The 19,847-nt window shown below is 39.3% G+C and overlaps 2 protein-coding genes across 4 annotated transcripts; both read right to left on the bottom strand.

Moving 5' to 3' along the window:
• Positions 1 to 1,549: 1,549 nt before the first annotated feature.
• LOC109478774 (WD repeat-containing protein mio-A-like) lies at positions 1,550 to 14,340 on the bottom strand. Of its 3 annotated transcripts, none has more exons than XM_019780535.1 (25): positions 14,202 to 14,340; positions 13,212 to 13,391; positions 12,577 to 12,733; positions 12,347 to 12,399; positions 12,187 to 12,245; positions 11,990 to 12,059; positions 11,521 to 11,622; positions 10,846 to 10,947; positions 10,444 to 10,538; positions 10,137 to 10,234; positions 9,413 to 9,531; positions 8,768 to 8,886; positions 8,190 to 8,327; positions 7,725 to 7,800; positions 7,093 to 7,288; positions 6,063 to 6,134; positions 5,444 to 5,562; positions 5,107 to 5,279; positions 4,680 to 4,745; positions 3,994 to 4,205; positions 3,258 to 3,415; positions 2,959 to 3,014; positions 2,616 to 2,730; positions 2,292 to 2,394; positions 1,550 to 2,042 (listed from the first exon to the last, which is right to left on the bottom strand). In XM_019780535.1, exons 2-25 carry the CDS (start codon positions 13,351 to 13,353, stop codon positions 1,943 to 1,945), a joined length of 2,700 nt encoding a protein of 899 aa, XP_019636094.1. In that variant the 5' UTR covers positions 13,354 to 13,391; positions 14,202 to 14,340; the 3' UTR covers positions 1,550 to 1,942. The 3 variants fall into 3 exon arrangements, with proteins under 3 accessions (XP_019636094.1, XP_019636096.1, XP_019636095.1); XM_019780537.1 differs by having other exon boundaries at positions 11,521 to 11,619; XM_019780536.1 differs by having other exon boundaries at positions 14,250 to 14,333.
• A 690-nt stretch (positions 14,341 to 15,030) lies between these two features.
• On the bottom strand, positions 15,031 to 19,054 carry LOC109478839. The gene is made up of 4 exons (XM_019780657.1): positions 19,034 to 19,054; positions 17,007 to 18,200; positions 16,419 to 16,539; positions 15,031 to 15,900 (listed from the first exon to the last, which is right to left on the bottom strand). Exons 2-4 carry the CDS (start codon positions 18,175 to 18,177, stop codon positions 15,798 to 15,800), a joined length of 1,395 nt encoding a protein of 464 aa, XP_019636216.1. The 5' UTR covers positions 18,178 to 18,200; positions 19,034 to 19,054; the 3' UTR covers positions 15,031 to 15,797.
• Positions 19,055 to 19,847: the final 793 nt, after the last annotated feature.

Here is a 19,847-nt window from a genome sequence, read left to right as displayed (position 1 = left end):
GTTACAGATTTGACTGAAATACTGATCTTTTATGGTATAGTGATATCAAAAAATAGGGTTCCTTGGTGAGGGGGGAAAAGGGTACTGTAAGAAACACAAGTGTCTGTAATACTGTTTATCTAAAATGTGTTGAAAATTTTTCATGGAGTCACCACAAGAGCATATTTTACTGTTATATGACTTATTGTTTGTATTTTGAATTCAATTCAAAGTGTAAGGTGTGAATTTATAAGTCATAATAATAAAGTCTTTCAATTATGAGTCTGAAAACAAAGAAAACACAAAGACTTGGTCAGTTCAATTCTGACATGGGCTTAACCAGTTTTATTGCTCATCTTATCTCTGTACATCTATCACTACACACTATTCTATCTAGCAGATTTGACAAAATAGCTCTTTTTGTATATCTTCTTGTAACTTGAGAACCTACAGTCTTCCACAGTATATATTATACATACCTTACCATCTGTTACAGTGCTTGCTTGTTGGTCTGATTTCTTAGTTATAGCCCATGTTATAACTACACAGAAATCCATATAGTTGTCAGTGTAGAATTGTGTAACACAGCTTTTGCTACATGTACATTCTTTCAACGAAATACATTTCGTCACTACATCCTTTTATTTCACTTTGTATTAATTATACGCCTTGAAGTGGTCACATTACTTCTTACATTATTGTATTGCTCACTGCACTGATGCGATTCTAAATTTAAATCTTACAGTTTGGCCAGTACATGTATTTTGTTTCACTGAAACAATTGAATTACAACCCAAACAAAAGAACTCAATATGCTGTACTATATGTATATGTAACAGTTGACTTTCACCATTTACTAGTATGGTTTAATCTTGGCATGAAACTACAAAAATCCCTGCATAGGGTGTATATCATGTACAATGTGCACTGAGATACTTTCTGTCATGTAAAACCATGACAGCTAACGACAGCTACATGTAAGCACCCTTAACCAGATTTAAGGAACAATACTAGTCTTGCAGTAGATTTTGTGCAAATCATATGGAGTCCCACCATAGGTCTGACTAAAATGACTGAAAATTTGCGTGTGTCATTTCACTGGCCTTTTAAACTGGTGAAATTAAAGGCATCCAATGCAATTTCACGGCAGCAAAACACAAAATATTCTGGATGAGGAAATCTGTCTGATAATGACACTGCTATTTCTTAAAGCATTTTTGCCGAAAGTGTTTGAAATAGCCCCCAACAAGCTATGTGCATCTCCTTATTTTTTGGGTAACGCCAATAAATAACTAGAATCTGCCTATGGTACAAAACAAGCGACCGTTTTCCGTCAGTGACATCACATTTTTGCCTCAAATATCAGTATGCTATACATGTAGGATAGGATTGATTCAGATTAAAAGAATGAACAGAAAAGTTTTGCTGCCATTAAATTGCACTGGATTAGCCTGGTATCCAGCCTTGTTAGCTTTAGTCCGCTTCCCAAGATCCGCTATTGGCGGGGAGCGGATCTTGGGAAGCGGAATAAAGCTAACAAGGCTGGATACCAGGCTAGCACTGGATGCCTTTAAGAGTGATATCGCTTGATGTTACCAAGCCTGACAAAAGGTTTCGTACTTTAGTAGCTGCACGTTGAAACTTGGCAATGGTAAGGGGTGAACATACATACATGGAAGGCCAGCTCTCCTTGTCACTTATGTTTGTATGTACATGTATGGCTCCAAATCCAAATACCAACTGCATACACAGGTTAGTGCAGGTAAAATTGGACTTGTACAGGTATATCTGAAGTCTACCTGTGCCTAACCTGTACCAATCTGTAAGTCTACACAGATTTTAGTTTTCCTTTACTGTTTGCTATCAGAATGCTAACTGTGCAGGTGATTTTGCATATTACCAGTGCAGGTCTGCAGAAAAAGGTATTTTGAGCCCTGACATGTGAATGTGGAAGCACAGGCTATCATTTAACGATGGTCTCTTCAGCAGAGGTGACAGTTCCTACAGAGTCCAGGGACATACACTTACAGTGGCACGCTGTGACGGGACACTCTGTGTGGTCTCTGGAAACACAGCAATATAAACAATTATTCTGGCATTTCATAGACCAGGATTTTCCCCAAATTTAGTGGAAGATAGTATCGGGTATAGCCGGTATAACCGCCTTCAGTATAACACACCAGCTTAGTGCTGTAGTGTTATGAAGGGTGAAACTTACATGTACTTGTCCCAGGTATCATTGTTTAGTTCTTACATGTTCTCATTAGTCTTTTCCTTTCTTTGCTATAGCAAGGACATATGTTTTTCCTCACCTGAACCATTCCATCATGTGGTTGGCATGTCCTCCATGTCTGCAGGTCTGACACCAGGTGAACCAGCTCCCAAACTTGTTCTGTTTCGCTTCTTTGGTATAATCTGAGAAGAAACAGGATAAATCAATACCATTAGTTTTGTAGCAACTTTTCTAGCAATGTCTTTTCATTTGCTCCTGCATCAACAAAGTTAAAATGTACCATTAATGAAGATGAATAAGATTTCAGCATTGAATATATTCTAACGCTGAAGAAATTTGAGCCATAAGTTTTAATCAGTATTACATAAATTCTTATTGAACCACAACATTTCTCAAACCTCACCTTGCTTTTCTTCCTTGTTGGGTTTAGCAGCATTAGTGCCTGATGCAGTTCCCATGTTCATGAGACAAAGGGCGCACCTTGGCAGCGGTTTTCTGCACCCAGGACAGCTACTGATCTGTTGGACAGATGCCAATGTCGTTATCATCTTGAACAAGACAAAATATGTTAATACATTTGAAAGCTACATTTATGTCACAATAATGAACCTTTCATCCTCTCAAATTTGCTTGATTGTACTTGTTATCTCCACCCTCCTGCCACACTTTTGATGTTCTCTGCCATTTTAAGTAAAAATAAGTAACTTCTGAAAACATGTTTTCATGTCTAATTTATTATTACCTACCTTTGACTTCTGCGGGCTACCATACCGCATCTCCATTGGTCGTCCTCTTGTCCGTCCTAAAAGTATGTTGACAGAACAAATTTTCAATAAAACAAGACTGGAAATCATCAGGTGACAGTGACAGGGAACAGTATCTATCTTATATCTGTATCAAGCATTTTGTAGTTGATTCAGAACATGAAACCTTTTTTTTTTGCAAATAAAAAAAATGAAGCAGACAAATTAAACCAACTGCTTAAATTGATGTGGCCTAACAGTGAAATGTTTTTCTGCAGGAGTGTGTTGAGTAGTCATCAGACCTGATGCCAGCATGTTGGAGGACACAGACTTCCCGCAGAAGTTGCAGCTGACAAAGACTTGCTGCGGAGGTTTGACTGCGGGGTCGATCAGGTTCCTGTGGACGTCAAACTGCGCCCGCTGGTGCCAGAACCGCCACGAGTCCAGCAGGCTGCGGTAACTGGGGAGGTTGTCAGGAGGTTAGTAGAAAACCAAGATGGACATCATAACAATGGTGAAAGTGAAAATGATCTCACACTAGAAGACTGAAGAGCTACATTTTGTAACCTTTCACTGGTTGCAAGTGAAAAAATATGCATGTAGTACATGACAAATATTCTAAACCACACACATGTAACAAACAGAGTTTGCTACTCTTGGGAGCTTTTGAGATGTACTCTGTCTCTTCATCAACCCGGTAAAGTCAGATCTTGTCTTGGTGTCAAGGTACTGCATCGTCTGTGGATCTGGATCGACTCCTGAACACCCCTTGCAAATCTATCTTGGTTGCAGATTACACAACTTCATTGAGACAGAAAAATTTCCTTAGCAACAGACTGATGGCAAAAGCAAAGACAGATGATATATGCAGTATATATACAAAACATATAGCTTCATTGACTCTGAGAAATTCCCTAGCTCTTTTTAACCACAATGGACAGTGTCCCATCCTAAGAACTGCACATATCAAGTAGTGTGCAAGTCGGGTAAGTGAAAAGTCTAGGGATTCGAACCATCAATCATTGGTTCTTACACTACCTCTCTATCCACTGCTGTACGCGGCTGTCCTTAGACACCTCGCTGGGACAGGCCTGCACCATGGCCAGGCAGGCTGTCTGCACGTCCGCCGTGCTGTTCACGTAGTTCTCCAGCAGGTCAATCCCGTCCGTGGTCAGCCCGGTCAGCAGGATCCCCTCCAGGTTCCCCTTCTCTACCATCTCACTGGTCAGCTCATCTAAATACTCCACCAGCTGGGAAAAACAGGAACCTTATTGGTCATATTTATTCACACAAGGCCTAGGAAAATTACTGTTGTGTTTTGGGTTTCTTTCTGAAAAAAAAAATAGAAGCAGTAGGTAGGGATTTTCTTCTTCTTTTTTTTTTAAGTTCTTTTAGATATCGGCTAAAATGATCCAACAAATAAAGTTGAACAAGTTCAGGTCTGTATCAAGGACCCGCCCACCTGTTTGCTTGGGGGCAAATACTGCACCCGATTCTCCACAATCTCAGACTGTATTTCATCTAAATATTGCAACATTATTTTAATCAAATACTGTAGTGTTTAGATGCAAAATTGATCATCAGAAACAAATGACCTGTTTATACTCATAAAATACAGAAGTTACCAAGGAAACTGCAGAGGGAGACTCAGGGAACGAGTGGTGTGAGACCACACATTCCAGAGCTGCAGCTGACCATGATTGACACCTCTAACAGTGACTCACCTGTGAATCAGGGAGGAATGTGCAGGCAAAGGCCACTCTGTCCTGAATGAACAGGCCTGATTCATTCTGAAAGGACAAAGACAGTAGTTACGATCATTCCTCCCAACATTTCTTACTTTTCATACAAACAATTCAAAGCCAACAAATCTATTGCAGTCTCAAAAAACAGTAAGCACTTGCTTTCAATTCGTAAAAGATTCATACAATGTACATGTACGTCCCTCCTCATGTCTCTAAAGGAACTTTTTCAACATTTTGTCTTAAGTTATTGACACTGGGTCAGTCTACTGATGAAGACCAGAGTGACTGGTTGAAAGCTCCAGGCTCTTTACCTTTTGGGTTGGAGCAAGCAAAAGTTTAACCTTTTAACATGTAACTACCAAGTTACCAACACAGATGAGTTTTCATGACAGTGTCTGTTACTGACCAGTACGTCCTGAAACCCCTCTGCCTCCTCAGTGAGGAAGGCGAACATGGCGCGGAGGTAGGGGTGTCCCAGCTGTGTGCGCAGGGACCCACACATCTCCCGCCACAGGGTATTCTTCTCGTCTGTGTACCCCGACAGCGCCATGGCAACAACGTTCAGGTTCAGGTCCCCGGCTGAAAAGCAATAATTGGAGATTAGACAAATTGTACTTACCATGAAGGATAATCCTAATTATACCTCATATGGAACCTTATATGGGCATTTTCCTTATGTGAAGTGTAGCTGTGAAGTGTAGATAGAAATACGAGGAATGATAACAGTCTGGTTTCAGACTCACCATCCTTGCTGTGTGCAGCACTAGTTGCTCCCTTGTTCAGGGTTTGAATGGCCCGGCGAATCTTCAGATTAAACAAGGCTATAGCAGCAGCTCGCTCATATTCACCCTCACCCTCCAGCCTGCAAGCAAGGAAACAGGTCAACACAGCAGAATAAAACAGTCGCTTAGAAGGAACTACTGGGGTAGCTACATAAAGAACTTGACTTCAATCAATCAATCAGTCAATCAATCAATCAATCAATCAAATGCCACCCTTAGGTTGAATATGCCTTGTACAAAATGAGAGCACCTCCGTATTAGAACAATTATCAAATTCTTAGTTACATATGAGAATAAAACTAAATTCCATTTTTTGAGCTGCTTTCTTTAAAGCATGACCGGATTTGGACTGATGCTGGCACTCTTAAACTTTTTTAGCTTTTTTATCATTTTTGATCTGTCTATAAAATTTTGCTCTAGAGATAGTAGAAATAACTTAAATTTCTACATCCTTGGAAAATAACACACAGGCACACACTCATGTATACATGCATGCAAACGCACATACACACAAAAATATGGTACATTTTGTACTTAAATAAGTTGATTTTGTGATTAAACACAATTTAACAACAAGTACCTTTCCAAATGGTCCTCCAGAGCTCGAAACTCTTTCTCAAAGTTCCACCCACACAGCTGCAATGCTCGAGACCTACATGTAGTAGATACATGAACAGTCAGTCTAAGGCTTTGAATAAAAATAAACTAGTACATTGTAGTACTAAAAACCTACACAGACATGCTACACAAGATCGACTTTAATTTTTTCATGCCATGCAACAATTTTTTGTAATCATATCCTGAAGCACTAAAGTTCTACATATGGTTGAAAAGCTCTCAACATGTACAGTATGTAACTGAGCGCAACTGCCCGTAAAATTTTGCAATATTGTCCATTAGATATACTCAGTTCCTCAAGTAATCTAGATCTGTAGCCTAGTCTCTATTAAGAAAGCAGGGCAGCTGTTTTTTGGAGCAATACTGTGTTTTGAATCTTGCAGGATAAAATAACTGAAGAATGTCTGGGATGATATGCCATTCTCAATGGTCCAAAAACACCATGTATTGTGACTGTTTCACTAGCACCAAGCCACCACCCTCAAAAACAACTTGACTCAAACCTGTCGGCACTGACGAATGCACAAATAGATTTCCTGCCATCAACAAAGTGTCTGAAGTAAAGAGCACTGCACTGAAGCAGGCGCTTTTAATACCATCACCTTCACCATGGTTACCATTTATATCAATATGATTATAATTACCATCATTATTCTATGGCAACCACTATCACAATGGTTACCATAACCTCAAATATCAATATCATTTGTGAATCAATTATACAAACTACAGCTGCAAGTTAAAATGTATGTTTTTTGCAAAACTTTAATGTTCATGGTTTCTGCAGTCAAACGTATCATTACCGTTCACAAATAATTCTCCAGCCTTCTTTTTTTCTGCACCTGCCGCCACCAAGAACATATACGATATAGTTCTGTGAACATCTGCATTTTTCTTAAACTTTTGCTACCACATACATAAAATGAATTAAGGCAGTTTGGTTGTACTAACAGACAGACCACCACCATGTTGTAAGGTCCACTGTTCCTCACCTGTCTTCGCTCCTGTAGGTGTGCACGATGGTACGTTTGTCCACCCCCGCGGCCAGCGTACCATAGTGCAGGTCTGACTTCATACACACCCCCGACATGTTGGTCTCTCCCTTGATCACAGCCTTGACTCCGTGGTACTTGAACCCGCCCTTCCCAACCGTCCGGATCTTGCCTTCCTCACGCAGTCCTTGTACCAGTGTGTCAGTTAAGGAGAAAGTCCTCTCAAACCTGTTCAGCTAATTTTCTATTGGTCGTAACAGAGAAGACACTACGTACAGTATACATAGGTACTGGGAAAAATCTCTAGCTTTTCTAGGCAAGCACAATGAACTGTGGCTAAATGTCCTGTCCTAAGGAATGCAGCCCTTTTCTGTAGTGTGAATGTCTGGGATTTGAATCACTGGTACTGACCTCTTTGCCCAGAGGCAGATGCAGTACTAGTAACTACTGGACTACACACATTGAGGCCTGTCATCTTTAATTTTCTTTCTTTCTTCTTTTACTTTCTTCTCCATCTTTCTCTTCTCTCTACTATTTCACCACAACCTCATGTTTAGCCCATGAGTCCATTTAAAACATCAAGTAGTCAAACATGGAGTAAAGTCATGACAGTATCATGTCAGAAAGGATATAGTCCAGCCAGTGCCAGAGAGTCCTGATATCACTGTCTTCTGGAGCCATGTCTGCATTCCGCGAGATTTGGTTGGTCTAAAAAAAAACATCAAAAAGTGTTTACAAAAAAGATGCATCCATTGAATATTTGTTAACCATCTTCCTGCTACCTAACCTCATTATCAAAATAACTTTGATGACAAAAGGTTATCTCAGCAGGGATGTAGTTAAAGGATTCAACTTGGATTTTGTTTCTGTGCTGTTTTAAACGCCCAAAGTACTGGTATGAAATACTGATGCAAATGTGCTAATGTGGGACAGTATGTGCCAATATCATACAGAGTTCCTTATTAAGAATATTCCAGTTTTTCTGCCCTCAAATAGCATTAGATGCCTTTAAAATCCCAATCCACATCTAAAAATCCACATAAAGTATACATGTAAAACTTGCATGTTTGTGAAGCTAAGAGGATAACTAGACACACCTGTAAGCCATAACCATTGCGTGCTCTTCTCTTCATCTTGATGGAGATGTCATCTTCAGCTGTACAGGTGGGGTGTGCTGTCAGGTGATGTAACCTCTTCCCACAGGCCCAGGTGATACTGGAGTGGGGGGACCACGACTAGCAAGGGCAGAAATATCATCATCACTATCTGTCACAAAGGGGGGCTGGCAGGAGGGGGGAGAGTGATGTTGGGGTCAATGATGGAAGGTGGAAGAGCCAAGTGGAGGCAAATTCTGGGTGATGGTAATACCAACTGTGTCATTTGTTCGACCTTCAAAACCACATAGATTTCACAATGAAAACTTTTTTGGGGTAACTTTTTGTTTTATTTGCATACTCGCATCAGTTTTGGGTTCCCAGAGTATGTCATCCATAACCTTATAATCAAATCAACATGGCCTAATGGGACTCCTACTAAGAACAAATCTTATGCTTTTCTCAAAACCCTTTTATACTTGCTGTTGTATGTCTTCATACATGTACATCCCATGGCAAATATTCTGGACCAGTCACTTTGCTAAACACAGGGCTAGCCATTAGTGATAACTTGTTCTTACCAGTGATATTCTCTCAAACACGGTGAGGTCTGTGAGGTTGCCTTTAGTGGTGATGATCATCATACGGTTCTCATGTGTGGGGTGCCACGCAAAGGACGACAGGGACTCCTCACCACAGGCTGGAAACACAACATGTCAACGCTACTTAATGACTTCCAAATACACATACAAAGTTGTTCATCTCAAATACCAGGTATGTACATAATGGCTTCTTTTGTTTCTAATCTTGCATAACCAGTTAAGTGCACAGCACAACGGTTTTATACAGTACAAGCTGCATAAAACAGATTCGTTTCATTTTCAACTGAGTCAAGGGAAGAAATAAGTGTCTTTCCCAAGGGCAAAATATTGTGGTCTGCTATGGAGTCACACACAGGAACCTCTAGATTGTAACTAAACATTGTAAAAAACAAAAGATTATACATGTAATATGATACCCTTCATAGAAACCTAGTCATGAGTGTAATCCTAATCAGACCTATGACTGTCAAAGACACACAAATATCACAATTGTAAATTTATCATACATGTACTTCTAATCAATTTCACAATCATAAATTCTAGCCATATGCCTGATTACAGAACTGTTCCTTCATACAGCTAGGATATGTTGTAGTTCATTGTGGAGAATCTTGTTGTACTCACGTTGTACCGATCTCTCTATGATAGCAGGTTCATAGTCGTCCCCCCCTACTCCTGAGTGTTGGATGTCGTACAGTTTCACCACAGGGCTATCTTTACAGGCGATACCTAGCAGTCCATATCTACATGTACAGACAAATACAAAATCAATGTATTACTCTCACTGGTAAATCTAGAACTATGGTATTCAGTCTATTTTGTTCACATCACATATGACCACTGACATTATAGGAATATAAAAAAAAACTTCTGTATCTGTATAGAAAGTAAGACCGCCCTTCGGCGTAACACACCAGCTTTGCAGGCACATGGCACGGCAGCAGCTGGCTATATGACACTGAACAACCTGTTACACCTAGCTTTTAAACTCTGAACTCTAACTCTGAACATCGTTTCAAGCTATCTAGTGATGACTCCCCTACTGTATTTGGTGGCAGCGAGTTCCACTCTATGATAATTCTAGGAAAAATTAGTTTTTAAACACCTCGATCCTTGGTTGATAACACTGGTACTTAAAGGTATGACTATTTCTTATTCTTTTCTGAGCTGGTATTAGGTACTTAATAGTTGGTTAGTACTTCTACCAGTTTATTAGTCACCTAAATTACTTTTATGAATTTTGTTAAAAAGACCTTTAAGCAGGTAAAAAATTAGGTACCCCATACAGACACACTGTTTCAAATTTGCAGTTAATGGGAAGTTCTGTCAATTTGTGATCAATGCTTACCTAGTAGGGCTCCAGGCTATTTTTGCTATATGCCTCTGTTCAGTCAGGGTCAGCACTGGTTTCTCAAACACACGGGTGTCCCAGATAGACACTTGGCCCTAAGGACACACACAAATAGATCAGTAACATGTCTCTGAAACTCCTCTACATTTTGAAATAGAATCCCTTCATTGCATTTTTTAAAAATGGATGCATCTAAAATGTCAAAGAGAGAATGATATGCAATAAATATGTATACAATACGTATATCAGGTGATAAGAGTAGTATTAATGTATGCCTTAACTGTCAAAAAGAAGGGTACTTCACCTCTACATAGGAAGCGATCCTGGTGTCCACATGTGGATCTATGGCCACCCCATACACTGCCTTAGTCAGGGCTACATTAACTGGTCTGGACACATCTGAAGAGGGAACACAATATTTTAGTATACGGGAAAAAAGACATCCTGCTTTGGGTTTAGTCAAAATGCTGGAGTCTTTTTAAGAATATTAGAATAAAGATCTCTGGGGATTCCTGTCAATTTACTTGCACCGGTAGCTTGAAAATTAAAAAAAAATTGACCTTTCAAATGAAAGCATTTCATCAATAGAGAGATCACTTACAACAACAAAACAACAGTTCTGTTACAGACATTCAGTCACATTCTAACAAGTATCAACTGCCTCAATGTCAAGTGCAGTCATAAAACACTTCTACGTGATACAAACCTCGAAGGTCAAATATCTTGAGGAACTTGTTGTTCATGCCCACTAGCAGGGTTTTGGACTCGTGGGTAAACCAAGCTAGGGACAGAGCTGTCTCTGAGGCACCTGGAAACAAAACGGGAAATATTCACAATTTAACATCAGCAAGACCTCTATGGTCAAGTTATAAGACAACACTTTCTATTCTTCCAAAAATAGTTTCATCCAATTGCTAGAACATAGGCTATTGGAGTTTTCTATTACACATCCAGTAATGTCTCCACCTAGCAGCAAGAAGCATCACTTCATTTAGAAGATCTAAGGAAGGTGTCTGACAGGCACTGAAACATAAGCTAGTGACAGACATGACTGGTAGCGTCAAAGAAAACTCCATAGCATGCTTCCCTATTCTATATACCAGTAGTATACCTAGCACACTTACTGCAGAATGAAAAGGAATGCTACATTTAATATTGCTTGCAAAGGTTGGTGTGCTATGCTATGGTATTATTTGATCAGGACTCTAGCCAGGTCAATTTTTTTTCCATCAGGCCAGGTTCATGACAGATAGGTCTGAAAATTTTTCCGTCATACACCACAAAGTTCCTGCAATTGTGGGTGCTGCATACATGTAGAACCCTGCATTTGATGAATATAATAATAGCCAGGCAGCTTCACACTACAGACTGTACAACTCACCCAGTTCCACCAGAGGTTTGCTGACCATACTCGGGCCCTCCCCACTCCCCACAGAGTCCCTGTGGATCCGACTCTTGTCTGGACTGTTGGCAGAGTCTGCTACTGTAACAAACAGACAATGTTCTATGTACAAACCCTTTCCTTTGAACCTAAAATACTAATACTTCAATATTCTAACAAAACCCTGCCCCTGGAAAGCTTTGTCCAACACAGTCTGTAACTTTAGTGCCATGATGGAGAAAAATCAATGATGAATAATACTAATGATTCAGAATATACATGTAGTAAAAATCTGCTGACAAGTCTATTTCAAATTCTCATGATTTCCACAAAATGGAAGTGCCGCCATATACTATATAGCACAAAGCATTGTAGTCATCTATTGCTATAAACAAAATGTAAGGCTAGTCTGCGCTTTAATCATGGTTTTAACTTAAAATACTGGACAACTAATACAAGGAACACTTACTGTATTTAGCATTGATATCCCACACAAGGACAGAGGAGTCGGATCTGTACTTGTCCAACCCTGCTGCAAGCTATAGTATGGAACAATGAGAAGTAAAAATGACTACTGAATCATTATAAGACAAATGAAGTTCTTGATCAGGGAGAAGCTAAGGGAGAAAAAACATAAGAAGAAATAGTGACCAGAACAAATCTTACCAGGTTGGACTCATTTGGGTGCCAGGCTAGGCTGTTACATTGTCTGGCATGCCGTGGAACTGGAAGGGAGAAAAAGAGACAATATAATAAAAGCTGCACAACATTTTTAACAATATTAAGGTACATGTACTTAATATTGGGTAAAAATGTGAATTCTTACCAAATTCTTTCCCGATTAGTCCATACTTGTCATGTGCCCCATCTTGACCAAAACTGGACAGAAAAAAGAAGAGAAAAATTAGTTTGAGTTGATTTAACAACTGTGAACAATACAATAAATTCTCTGCCTGTACAATTTCTTAGAATTATTTAAATTACTTAATGTACAATGTACTTGAAATACCCAACCACAATCTCACTTAAGAGCCTGTGGTTCCAGGCTACTCTTACCTAGTAAGAACTACTCTCCCATTAGCCTGTCCTACTGCTAACAGAAACTCAGGGTCCTTCTTGGGGTACCAGGCTACACACTTCATATACTGGATGTCTGTGTTTGTGGACAGCAGAGTCGCTGTGGTGTCATCTGACAATCGGATCAACCCCTGGGCTGTGAGGGAAACAAGAAAATGGGGAAGTATAAAGTAGAGCAGATTTATGTCATGACCTGTTGGCTTCTTCAAGACAGTGTACAGAGGCTGAATGACACAAGTTCATGAAGAAAAGGGAAAGATTCACATTTACAACATTATTAGGAACACATCTACGTATTTTATCAGATCAGTGATATTTCCCTGTATTAAAGGAAAATACTACATGGAAAATACTACTTAGGTACAGGTATACCTAAAAATACCTGCACAGCCTCAATTTACATGCACTAAGGTGCATATGCAACCAGAATTTTGAGCTTGAACACAAGACTTTCACCGATATTGAAAACTTAGAACTCCATTTTTTAGACAATATGTTCTACAGCACTGCACTACATTGCCACTCTGCTCCCTACCCTCATGAGTATTTTTCAACAAAAAATTTTGTACAGATACACATACATGTAGATGGGCATCTATTTTCATAACACTTACCCAGAGCCTTGGAGCCAGTGACGACTTGCCCGTGTGTGATCCGGTCGGCCTTGTACAGGCTGATCTCTGTACCAAATGTGAGGAACTGGTTGACATGGCTGGGACCAGGAGACCACAGGACATCCAGCCGGGCTGCACTCATGGTGACCACCACTTCACCCTGACTCAGGCCAAATCACCCTGTTAGGGTCACGGAACACAGTAATTATCTGTACCCCTGTACCCATCTGTGACGTAGAGGTGAAAATAATAGTGCAAAAAAATCTTGAAGCGATTTTTTAAACACTTCAAAGTTCAAACACATGAAAGCCAGCAAGGGTTAACACACTTTACTGTGTGTTAAGTTGACTTTGTAGGAATTAAGCACTGTGAAGTTTGTCCATTTGGCGTATATTTGCATGTGACTGATGAAGTTGCCTGCCAGGGTGTCAGTTGGATTTCCTTTGACCTCTGTAGGAGGCCATATAAAAGGGTGCCAAAATGTATTAAAAACCATAACTCTTTTTCTGTTTTTAGTTATTTTGAAGATCATACCATAAATTTCAACATATTAGTTGGCCGTGTTTCTCTAGTGAACCTACTATAATTTTTGCTGTGTTGAAGTGAGTCACCTTGGGGTCCTTAACTATAGAAATATCCACAAGGCGAAAACTGTTCTGCAATCCTGCATACCGTCTTTCCGTTCTCTTTCTGATGACTACCCCATGTTTTGTTCCGCTTAAACTGGCTAGACATTCGCTAGATCAGTGTTGTTGAGTTCACCCTGTATTTCTTGAAAATTCTTTAAGTGAAGCCGCTGCAATAATTGCTCTTAAAAAAGCATAATGTTTCATGTCAGCTGAGAATGACTGCTTTACCTTTATTTTACGATCCGCCCACAACGCCCCCCTCCCCCTTCAATTCTTTGCTCGTCGCTACGATCATATCATTACACAGGTGGTGAAGAGCGACACTAACCCGTCCTCCTTTTCAACTAACATGTTATCTCACCTTGGTTTATCTTCCCTTAACGACGTTGCGGTAGGAGACATGAAATACCTTCAAAGTCAGGAAAATGTACTTTTCTTTACACCACCGTCCGCCATCTTGCTTACCCAGCCATGGGTGATCCCATTCCATGCAGGGGGTGTCTCGGGTATGTGTGTGCACGCGCATTTTCTGGTCGCTTATGGGAGATGTTTTGGAACTTTTAAGGTTGTGCAAACAAGCCAAATCTAATGTAACTTTAACATTACGGAGTCCTACAAGGGTCTTTGTCAGTTTATATAACTACTCAGCACCAAGGCCAGATAACATAGGGTGTACTGCTGTATAGTATGTGGATGGTGATCAGCACCAAGGACAGTGACTGTTTACCTAACCTTCTATGTAACAGTTACAGTTCTGTTCTGTTCTGAAACCTTCATAATGATTGTGATATCACCCAATTATAAGTCATGTAGAGTTACTGGTAACATTGCTCTTAGTGTGGCATGTACACAATTGGAATATATATATAGAACCAATAAACTGGTGGAGTTGTGTGGTATAACATTTGGCTCAGAACCAAGAGGTCCCGGGTTCAAATCCCACCAATTGCAATTCACCAACCTTATGCCCTCGGGAAAGGCACTTAACATGACTTTCCTCACCTCGCTAGGGTGAAAATGAGTATGTCAGAATGATCATTACCATGATCGTGGGCATTAAAGGGAAAAAATTGTTGATTCAAAAATCTCAGTAGTCTTCTAACGTTAACCGTTATATTATACTGTGTTGGTTTTGGCCTTAATGATTAGTGTAAGTATACCTGACAACAAAGAAACAACAACACAGAATCTGTCTTCAGACAACATGTTTAGATAAATGTTCACATCTAAAACAGTCCAATAACACAACCCAACATAGCAGAACATAACAACCAAATATATATAAGTACCCATTCAATGGCAAAATATCCTAAGGTCATGCTTAAACATTTTATTTTTATTTATGTTTTACTCAACAAAAAATTTTGTACATTGCAATTCACACAACTATCTCTATGTTGTTAACATAGCAAAAAGTATAAGATTTCTATTTACAAATTCCAAATGCATGCTTTAAAGGGAAAAAATATTTAAAATTCAGTTACAAAATTCAATGAAACAAACTTTCAATATAGATGTATCTGATATCTCCATTAAATCTACCTTAATCTTTACTACAATTAACAACATGTATCAATAATAATAACAGTGATGCAAAACTGTATGAAGCTGTGACAGAATTTATTTTTTTTATTTTTAGTGTCTATTATGTTGGTGTCAGTCCTTGAAGTAGAAGAAAAATTATAAAAGAAAGCTTGTGTAATAGATATAAGAAAGAGCATGGTATGCCCAAAGCAGGAGAGCTAAAAAAACAATGTTGCACAAAGACAATTCTCATTTTCACCTTTACTAGGAATTTAAAACATAATTCTATTTAACACACCTGCTTAACTTTATAGATGTTAAAAGATCATTAAATTTTGGCAAACACACATGTATTTCTTGAAGTTTGACACTCAAGTCACCTATAGCAAGCAAAAGAAGAAAAACCATATATTCAAGAGTTATTGAATTGCAGTTAGTAAGCAGCAGTCCCAGAAAGCATTGCAGCACCAATACCAGCATCCTCTGTATCACATATCCCAGCATCCTTTTCCTTAGTTATGACTTCCAAGTGATGTCTGCAAACAACAAACTTGTTAGTGAAAAACAAAAGCAGGAAATAGTTCAGGATGCATGAGGAGGTAAAAAGAATGAGGCATGGCATTATGACTACCTTTTTTTCTCAGATCAAGTTCTACCTTTAACTTCAAAATATGGGTTAGCACAAAACCCAGACCTGGCTACTGGGCGTAACATTCCACAAGATAAAATTGAAGAACTTGAAGACAATATGCAAAGAGCAAAAACAGGTAGAGGGCGGTCAATCGTCAGGAAAATTATAGATTATGATGGTAAAAATGTCAGTGAAAACTGTTAATGTCATGTTGTTATATTAACATGTTTATCAACTTTTCTTAACAAAGTACAGATAGACTTCATTACTAATTAGTTATGTTCTGTTTTATTACTTTTTTATTGGATTACTTAAGTTACTGGTAGTGATAATTTTCTGTCACAGTCATGTTATGAATTTTATTTATGATCCAGCAAAAGAAATTTATTCTACAAATGAAGCCAGTTTGCCACTTGTTATCACCTCCACATGCATGCTGGGATATCTTCATGTGCTTCCAGGTCCCAGGGTAGGGTCACGGACACGCAGGGGTCAAGTGAGGTCACATCATGCCACCAGAAGGGAGGGATGTACAGCAGTTCTCCTGGCAATGAAAAGTGTAGCATGAGTGTCAGTCTTTTTAGCTTTCGTCTGCTCCCCACTATTTGCTACCGGCCAGTAGCAAATCATGGGGAGCGGATGAAAGCCAAAAAGGCTGACACTCATGCTATAAAGTTGTCAATCAGTATTTTTAATAAGACAAAATACAATAATGGTAGAATTGGTAGATGCTATACTAGTTTTATTGTCTTTTATATGAGAATTCTATTCATGCTATGACAAAAAGATATGTATGTTGCTCTTTAATGGCTATAATACAAGCATAGATGGATATTGTATCTTGGTACAGTTATAGACATTAATCCAGTTCCATGTGCCTATTTCCTAAATTTGAGGGATTTGGATTCAGGAATAGGAATTCTAAGAAAACTACAGACTCCATACTTTGCTGTGAGTGACTTAATAAAACGACAGAACAAAACATGAAAGAAAACTAGAACAGAATCTCACCTGGCCTGAGAACACAATGGTACCTTAGTGCCTCCGCCACTCTGGGGAAGCGCTCAATCTCCTCTTGGTCTGTTGTTCGGAGATTGATGCGGCTGGTATGCGACCTGTCGCTGAGACTGGAATATGGATACAAGTTGTTCGTGTCCTCGTGAGAAAAGAGGATGAGCTCTTTACAACCTACGATCTGTGAGAGTAGGCCGTGGTTCCTGTCATAATGCAGGGGGGTCACGTTCCCTGCACTCCCCAGCCACAGCTGCATGGTGTTCTGATTGAAGATTCTTTTACAGCCAATCTCAAACCTTGTGGGGAGTTTCATCTGGGCAAAACTCGAGTCAGTCGTGTCTGTGTGCAGTTCACATGACTCACTAACGCCCTCTGTCGCACAATCACTGTACTGCAATGCTTTGCTCAGGTGTGCATCTGTGCCCTCTTCTTCATTTGAACTTTGTTTGCAACCATTAGAATTGTATGTCTTTAAACCAACTTCTTCCTGTTTCAATTCAAAACTTCCAGGAGAAGGGATTTCGTGGTTGTCTTTTCTGACTGCCAACTTGTCAAATTCTTTGTTGACATCTTTGTCTTCAGAATCCATCCAATTCTCTTGTTCACTCAAAAACTGCTCATTAGCCAACTGGTAGATACTGTCCAGCAGATGTTTGGCCTGGTTTTGGATGAAGATGTCTTGATACAGTGACTCAGGCATACTGAAACTTCTCAAGTAATATCTTCTGTTTTCCTCATGTTTACACACGGTATTCATATCAGTTGTACATTTGTCAGTAACATTTTCTTCCTTCGCATCTGATTTGGGAGCCTCTGGTGACAAATTTTCATTGCCATTCGAGGTCTTCAACATCGCTTTTTGAGCAGATTCTGTTCTGAAAACTGCAGCGACTAGTTGTTCTGGTGTCATTTCTACCTTTTTGGTAACCTCTGGGTGGTTTAGAAAATGTTGGTTGTCATGGGCAACAAACACAGTCCATTTCTCCTTCACCTGTGCCAGTGCTTGGCTAATGTATGCGGGGCTCCAAGCTCTGATTGGCTTCCAGGTGCTGACTATGTCAGTGAGTATTATGGGATGCATGTTTCTATAGCAACTCGTGAAGACATCTGGGGTCATCCCCACAGCTCGTTTGATCTCAACAGGCTTTGATTCAAACTCCCAGGCCATACTTACACTGGTGCAGTATCAACCTGTGGTAAAAGAAATAATGATATGTTGAAGTGCAAACGAACAGGTTGTTAAATCTAAATCAGCTAATCTGTTTAACCAAGTTGGTTTAACCAATGAACTCAGGGGTAGCCTCTAGGTAGCAAATTTGTATGGATTGTGGGTTAAAGGCATCCTACTACAGACAGTGTATGCAATTTCAGGGCTCAAAACAAACATATTCTAGATGAGGAAATCTGTATGATATTGACATGTACTGCAATTTCATAACAGGATATGATTGATTAAGGATTAGGAAATTGACTTCGAAAATACAGTTGCTGCCCTAAAATTGCATTGGATGCAGGGAGAAGGTTAAGCTCCTTATAAAAGAATCTATTTTCGACATGGCTGACCACAAGGGTAAAAGGGAGACTTAGCTGTCTGTGTGTCATATGTGGAGGTGCAGGTGGAATGCCCTAAATGAAAATCATCATGAATCTGGAGTTATTAATATCCAGTCACATTCTGAGACATTTTTAACCAGCTCATAAACAGTAGTCATAACATTTGATCAGAAGGCATTGGAGTTACTTATACATTTGTAATGATCAATACAATCCGTGACAACCATCCTACTTACTTTGCTACGTATCATACATGTAGATCTAACACCCATGACCCAGGCCTAGGCAAATTATGTGTTCCCGCATTCCTTCATTCAAAGTGCAACATTTCTGGTCTTAAATGAACAGAAATATTGCTGTCCAAACGTCAACCTAATGGCAACCATATGAATACACGACGCGTATGTACATACTAGAATCATGGAGGTAAATGCTAGAATGACGTTCATATTTGACTGATTTGCTCAAACCTTCAGGCTTCAAAACATTCCGGTCAGTGCGAGATCTGGTTTCACTTCCGGGTTCCGCGTAAAAACGCAAAAAAAACACATTAAGAATATCTGAACAAAAAAAAAAGCGAAATTGACACAGATTTCGGTAGATAAAAAATAACTATGGAAAATTGATGAATAATCAAAACATTACTGATTCATACCTTTTCTTGTGTTTACTCGATATTTTTTTAATCGTGACGTTGTTGTGCGGTGTCCATATGTAGGTCAAGGGTCAACAGTTTAAAAAAGCGCGCGAGATCCCGAATTGCTGTCTTCATTTTCCAGTAAGTACAAGATTATTGGCTTTTCGTCACCTGTGAATAGTCCTATCTGGGGCATTTGGTCTTTCATGTTTCCTGCGTAATGAATGCTGTATTTTGCTTTCATATATCACTGCACTGGCTACCTTTGCAGAAAAAGAATACTATATGATTGCTACGACCTATTGAAGTGACGTTACATGTAAGGCCATGTAAGTTACGTTTATGTGTCTGCGCTCTTTGCGTATCATAATTTTGTCGATGGTTTCCAGCTTGCTTTACAAAACATTCTTACCTGAATGTGGATGTATCGAATTATTATTGGTAATAATTGTGTGTGACTTATAATTAGCAAGATGTGAAAATGATATAACCACCAATTATATGAGACAACAAAACCACTGAAAACTTTTATTGTTGAACACACAATAGATGGAAAACAAAGCTTAATTCACACACACGGGTCTCAGTGATGAACATATTTGACGGTATTACAGAGTGGCAACATCATTACAAATGTGATGACATGC

Source organism: Branchiostoma belcheri, unplaced genomic scaffold (genome assembly GCF_001625305.1).
Source record: "Branchiostoma belcheri isolate BF01 breed outbred unplaced genomic scaffold, Haploidv18h27 scaffold45, whole genome shotgun sequence".
Lineage (NCBI taxonomy): Eukaryota > Metazoa > Chordata > Leptocardii > Amphioxiformes > Branchiostomatidae > Branchiostoma > Branchiostoma belcheri.
Note: the sequence above shows the minus strand (reverse complement) of the source record. Positions and strands in the feature narration are given on the sequence as shown.